Here is a 6393-nt window from a genome sequence, read left to right as displayed (position 1 = left end):
AACAGGTATGGATGTCTATATACTTTCGCTTTGTGCCACCTTAATGTTTTTTATGGTAATACAAACACAATATCTGTTTCTAGCCAAAGTCCCATTGCTGTCTAGAGAAAAGAAGATGGATAGAGGATAGTCCTGAAGTCTTGGACTGTCTAGGTAGCTACCACCTAGCAAGCTGACCACAAGCAAGAGCTGGCCCCAATCTGGGGGAGCAATGTCCTAAGACGTCCTGAACGTTGGTGCGACAGTCCATGGCTTACTTGAAAAATAAAACTAATCTGCCTGCCCTGTACGGACATATGCCCCTCATCCTGCTCAATGGATGCATGTCCTTCCTGCCACACACAGCCAAACTGTTGTGAATATCAATGAAAGGAAGGTACCAAAGTTAATTATCATCAATTAAACACCAATAATGTGCTCAGCATTGTCCAAGGTAGTCCCTACTCTAAAGTCTGACTGTTCAGTTTGAGAGGCCCAGAGAAAGAGGTCAAATTTAAAGGAGAGTTCACGTGATGCAATGTATGGGGATGATCTGATAGAGGAGAAAGTAGAAGCCAGGCACACTGGAATAGCGAGTAAGGCATGTATTCAGTACACAGCACCACTGCTGGCAAAGGTAGAAAGATGAGAAGAAAAAAATGGGGGAAGAGACTGGCAAGATGCACCAGACAGACTGTTTGTTAGGGGGAGAAACAAGGTACAAAAAGATGAGAGATGCCAAGTTCATTGTACAGTGCTATGAAGGAGAAATTTAAAATTAACGTGCTGGCTAACAGTGTTCTAAAAGCAGTAGGAAGGGAGTGATGTGGCCTAAGGTCTGGGTGAGGAGAGACTTTTCCATAGTTGTTAGAGGCTTAGCAGGTAGAATGACTGAGAGGAAACTGTATGGGACCTGAGAACCTGGAGAGGTTACAGACGTCCTGGTGCATGGACAAGTACTTGAGCTGCGTGCATGCTTGCAGCATTTATCAGTGACATAATCAGCTACACCAGCCAAAAAAAGACAACTGCTGATAATGTCAACTTTCCTTTTATCGGTATGGACCAATATATCAATGCACCTCTAATGAGCATCCTAATCACCTGTATTTTGAGTTGGCCTCTATCTCCCTCTTACCCTCCCCAAGATTAGTTTTATGAACAGTTTTGAAAGGTTTTGGCTTTGTTCCACATCAAAACAAAAACAAATGCCAGAACCTTTAAATTCTTCATGAAACTAAATTCTTGTTTTGGGGTTAGCTGCAGTAGTATAGAACTTATGAATTTGCTGTATGTTGTAGAGGAAGACAAGCTAAAACTTAGCATCAGCCTGTGCACATAGGAAGAAAGAATCAAAGATATAGCTACTTTAAGTGTCTTTGTTTTTACCTTACAACGGAGGCATGAATGCTGCCCAAGCCTGTTACAGGAAACACCTGTTGGAGAAAAGGGAAGAAATCAGCATTTGAAAAATTCTCACTGCAGAGCTGTTTCCTGCCACTGATGATTTCATCCCTTGTAAAAGTATAAATATACTACGGTATTTATTTTTTGAAGTCCCTAATACAAGTTTAGTATAAGGGTTGCAATAGTGCTCAGTCACCACACTATAGCAATAGATTGCATTTCACTCCATTTTATCCATTTTTGAAAGTTCTATACAACGAGTATAAGTCTCATTTGGGCAGAGTAATTTAATACAGAAAGAATACAAACTGTACCTTCCCTCCCAAAACGAGTTAACAAAAAATTCAACCACTTATTTTCCCACACTTTTACAAATAGGTTGGGGATTAAAAAAAAACCTTCACAGCTTGTTCATAAAGTTATGCTATTTTTTTTCCTTGTGATATCAAAAGCAGAGATGTCAAAGCTATGTAAACTTTTGGGTATCACAGTACCCCTTTTCAGGCCTCAAACGCTTGCCTGTGTCTACCCCACCCATGTAGTTCATCCAATAAAAGGTATCACCTGCAAGAATTCTTGCCTCTCATATTTCATGGACCATCATAGCAACAACATCCCTTCAAACACTACAAAAGCTATGTAATCATTTTAAACAGTAAGCCAGGGCCTAGTCCGGAATACTTTTATTTTCCTATGTGAAGGGGACTTGAGGGTTTTAGCAGCTTGCAACTTCAAGCTCAAAATGGATAGTTTCATAGAGGACTCTCTCTGATGTCCTTAACCATACCTCATCATATACACTCACATACATAATCCAGCATAATTATGTTGGAGACAAATAGCAAATATACGAACAGCAAAGAACAAAATTGAGTTAAAACTATCCTTTTAAAATCCAGGTTGCTTAAATGTTCCACCAGAGGCAGTATTGTAAATGCCATAAAATAGGATTTTATGGATGCTGCAGTGTAGTAAAGGTACCCCTCAGGAATCACTATAAACATTTTATCATGTATATTTATGATCAAGCTATCATTGTGCCCTCCTTGGGCATGAACATGATGGCTGCTGCCTTCTCAGAAAGATAACTGGAGAGTTATGAATGTGTCACACATTTAAATAGATAACACTGTAAATGGCAGAGAGAAGTAGTTAGCTGTGTCAGTCTGCAATTATGTACAAACGTCAAACTAACAATGTAACTAATAATACCATAAATGACAGAGAGTATATACAGTGTTCCTGTGGGATAATTTATGCCTTGGAAAGTTTTATTTTATTGATATCAACTTTATGGAATACAATTTTTTCATGCTTGAGTGGAATTTTTGCCACACTTTTTGGACTACATTTAGATTTAAGATGAAAGGTAAAATTGTACCATAATTGCACTGTCATGCACAAACAGAACCCATCTCTCTACTAGGACTCCACTTCGTTGTAGAGTGTGAAATACAGTATAAGCACTGAAAAGCAATGTCATCGTATATGGGATGACATCATATCTGTAAATTTAAAAGACTAAAAGAGAAAAACATATCCTTGTTGAGCCACTCCAGTATTACTTTACAGGAAGGCATCCTGGCAGAATACATTAAGAGGAACTAATCAAGGCTCGAACAACATTTGGAAAAGTAAAAATGAGATAAGAAATTAAAAGTAAAAATGATAAATTTAAAAAAGGGGGAACACTTTGAATCGTGATAGACAATTAATGTAAAAAGCTAAGTAACATTCAAAACAGGACTTGATATTTAAAGGGCTAACAAAACTGTCCAGAGTTATAATTGCAAGGATTAAAGAAAAAGTGAAACCAAACACACTGATGTTTTGGACTAAATATAAACACGTATTTAACAGCACACATCATGCTCTAATGAAGAGGAAGTAGGAGAAAAAGGTTTCCCCAATGGATGGTCTACTTGATAGATGTCTACTGGATCTTCTTCACCTTCCACTGTAAAACTGGGTTCCAGTCCTGGACCGACATTGAACTATTTATACCATGGGGCTTATACTGTATGGCATATCAAAGTTCCAAAGTGGACAGATAAAACGCCACTTTCTACCATGTAATCAGGTGTTATTACATATGAGGAACAAGTGAATCTGCTTAATGTTAGTGGAAGGGGCTTTAAACAAATAACTTACATTTAAATGTCTCTGCCTCCAAAACTTGGCAGCTGGCTTGATGCTCAAACTGATCATCTTCACAGAGGAAATTATGGCAAAAAGAACAACCAAATATTCTGCCTCCTGCAAGATTTATTCAGACAAAATAGCAACAACAATGGCATGAGTTAAAAAAACTCTTCCACATAAAATATAGGCAGCTTTACATAGTTTTGAATAAAGATAAGCATTTAGTGACAGAAGGAAAAAGTTAAGTGGGAAATCCTACATTAAACACTGTCCCCTAGCTTCACACTGAAAATACTACATATCATAACAATACAAGACAACATAGATGTTAAGCAATGAACATGGCCAGTAGTTCTATTCTTCAAGTGTTTTGGGTTGATTTACAGCTGAAAAAATGTTGGATTTGACCATTTTGGGGCAGACTCTCTCCACTTTGGGGCCCCTACTTGTCCCCCAAAATGTTTTAGGTAGGAATAGACCCACTACAGTAACTCCACACCTGGAAGTTGCTGTGGTTTGATCAGATGGCTAGAAGCCAAGAGAAACAAAATACTTTGGAAGGAAAGAAGTGAACCACCAAGACAGCCACATTTTTGCTACTTGTTGGAGTGATGTAATTCTGGACAAGACATTCAGTGTTGAATTCAGTATAAATGTCTAAGTAGACTACATAAACTCTCCTCTGCTGTAATTAGACCTTCATTACTTATATGCTCTTGGGCAAGTAATTCAACTTCCTGCAGTTAGCTCAGCATCCTCCCCTTTTTACAATTAAGTTGTTTCCCAGGTGTGTTGGAAAGATGAGTTTGTATTTGTGAAGTGGTTTGAGAAAGCAAAATGCCATGTGTAATCTAAACAACAAAACCAGTAAGTTATGGTTTTCTTATTTTCAGACTTAAGCAACTTACCATGATCCCACACACCTCTTTCACATTCAATGCATTCTGCATCCGCAAGAGGGCAGATACAAGCATGTGTACTGAGACACTTCCTGCCATGGCACACCCAAGCTTCACAGAAGTCACAGATAGCACCCTGCAGTATAGAAAGACATCTTTCACCTTCCCTCATAACCAAAACTAATTTTGGTTTCTGTGCCTATACCCCACTCTGAATATTAGCAGGTTCATTGCAAGGTATGGAGGGTGTAATCTGGGGGAAAGCCAAGGGGAAGGGGAGGTTGTTGTGTCTTGCTTTTTCTTCCCAATAGCTAGAAAAGCATGAGTTTGCCAATTAAGTCATTTCAACATTCAGCTATTATGTTCTTAACATCTATGTCTACAAGACTTAGGTTGCTGCTGTTTTCTTTTTATATCTTGACTCATGCATGAAAACCAGTATTCTCCCAGATAACTTATTGGTGCAGTTATGTCAAGTAATGCAAAAGACAGATGTAACTTAGGAGAAAGACCAAATTAAATTCATTTAAATTAAAATTATAGCAGTACATGCAGAATAGCACACCACAGTACATTTTAATCTTAGCATTTAACAGACTAAAATGTCCCTAATTCCCATAAAAATATTCAATAAACTGTGTACATATGGCTTCCACAGAGTGACATCCATATTAAAATAGTGTAATGGAATATACAGTAAAACTTATGGAGTTTACAAAAATCAATGGAATGAACTATTGTATTTAAAGCAGAGTGGTACTATTGCAAAAAGTCCATTAAATAAGGGAGACAGCATGAAGAACACATTTAATTTAATTTTCTATAATCACAGCTTTTCCCAACTGTTTCAGCTTTTCAGCTTCTCCGGCAACATTCACATTTAAACAAATGGTTTTATTTTGAAGTGTCTGCATGCTGACAGGTGGGGGTGCGGTGGGGAGAAACATGCTTTACTGGATAAAACAGGATGTTAGTCTGATCTGGCTCCGCAGCATGTGTATAGATCAGGTGATTCAGCAGGGCTTTTTTGCCTCTTGTATCTAATAGCTGGTTGAATCAGCTATGAGCTAAGTGTCAAAAAAGCCCCAATGAAAGCACCCGATCTATACTGAAGTTGGGTGAGCCGGGTCCAATTAACACAATGCCTTTTCTGGGCATGTGCTGGGTTCGGCATGGGGCTGTGTGGAGTTTAAAGTAAAGCACCAGTTTTTGCGGGGTTTTTATGTCTGTAAGCAACTTTTGTATCATCCACATGTAAGGAGTAGAATAAGAAAAACAAATTACTGTAGTCACTGTAAATATTAGTTAAGGTAAAAATACTGCTTGGTTATTGCACTGTAATTCTGTTGACTTCAGGGTGGTTACTCTAAATTTGTAATGCTTTAATGAATTGTGGAACTTATGTTTAATCATTAAGGCCCTACCCTGGTTGACCCAAATGATAAGTTTTAGCTTTATATATGTGAATAATCCCATTGAGCTCAACAGGGATACTCACACATGTAAAGATACTCAAGTATAACACTTTGCAGGATCTGAGCCTAAAATATCATGAGTTAAGTATGCAGTCTTATGAAAAAGCATTGTACTACCATGTGTTGAAAAGAACACCTTGTGTTGTGATCTTATATTACCCTTTAGAAAAAGTCAGATATTTTTCTGTAGCAATCTGCATATTTCACTTATTCCAAAAGATGGAATGGCTTGGTATACATACCACCATTGCAAGGCCAGTACTATATACACCAGCATGTTTTATGACACAATCTGAAGACTTCATCATGCACTTTGTTTTGCCTATTAAAAAGACAAACAAAATTATTTAGAAAAAAAGGGAATGACAATGTAGTAACAGCCAAAAATAGGGAATTCAAGCAAACAATTTCTTAAATACACGTAGCGTAAAGAACATGCCAAAAACCTATAAACACCAACCACTATACAACACATCCCTTTGCTTCTCTAG

At 37.8% G+C, this 6393-nt stretch overlaps 1 protein-coding gene and 1 long non-coding RNA gene across 2 annotated transcripts in view; one reads left to right on the top strand and one right to left on the bottom strand.

The window, feature by feature from the left end:
* Positions 1 to 619, top strand: part of LOC109301178 — a 5806-nt gene extending 5187 nt beyond the window's left edge. The window contains exon 2 of the long non-coding RNA XR_002098461.1: positions 6 to 619. This is a non-coding gene — a long non-coding RNA (uncharacterized LOC109301178). The remainder of the gene's footprint in view (positions 1 to 5) is intronic.
* ZNF330 (zinc finger protein 330) overlaps positions 1 to 6393 on the bottom strand; it is a 41952-nt gene that overhangs the window by 7573 nt on the left and 27986 nt on the right. Inside the window, exons 5-8 of the mRNA XM_019522123.1 lie at positions 6145 to 6224; positions 4437 to 4563; positions 3538 to 3642; positions 1369 to 1415 (exon numbers count right to left, since the gene is read on the bottom strand). Coding sequence (XP_019377668.1) covers positions 1369 to 1415; positions 3538 to 3642; positions 4437 to 4563; positions 6145 to 6224 — 359 coding nt within the window. The remainder of the gene's footprint in view (positions 1 to 1368; positions 1416 to 3537; positions 3643 to 4436; positions 4564 to 6144; positions 6225 to 6393) is intronic.

Source organism: Gavialis gangeticus, unplaced genomic scaffold, assembly GCF_001723915.1.
Source record: "Gavialis gangeticus isolate Ggan-Ray unplaced genomic scaffold, GavGan_comp1, whole genome shotgun sequence".
Taxonomy (NCBI): Eukaryota; Metazoa; Chordata; order Crocodylia; family Gavialidae; genus Gavialis; species Gavialis gangeticus.
Note: the sequence above shows the minus strand (reverse complement) of the source record. Positions and strands in the feature narration are given on the sequence as shown.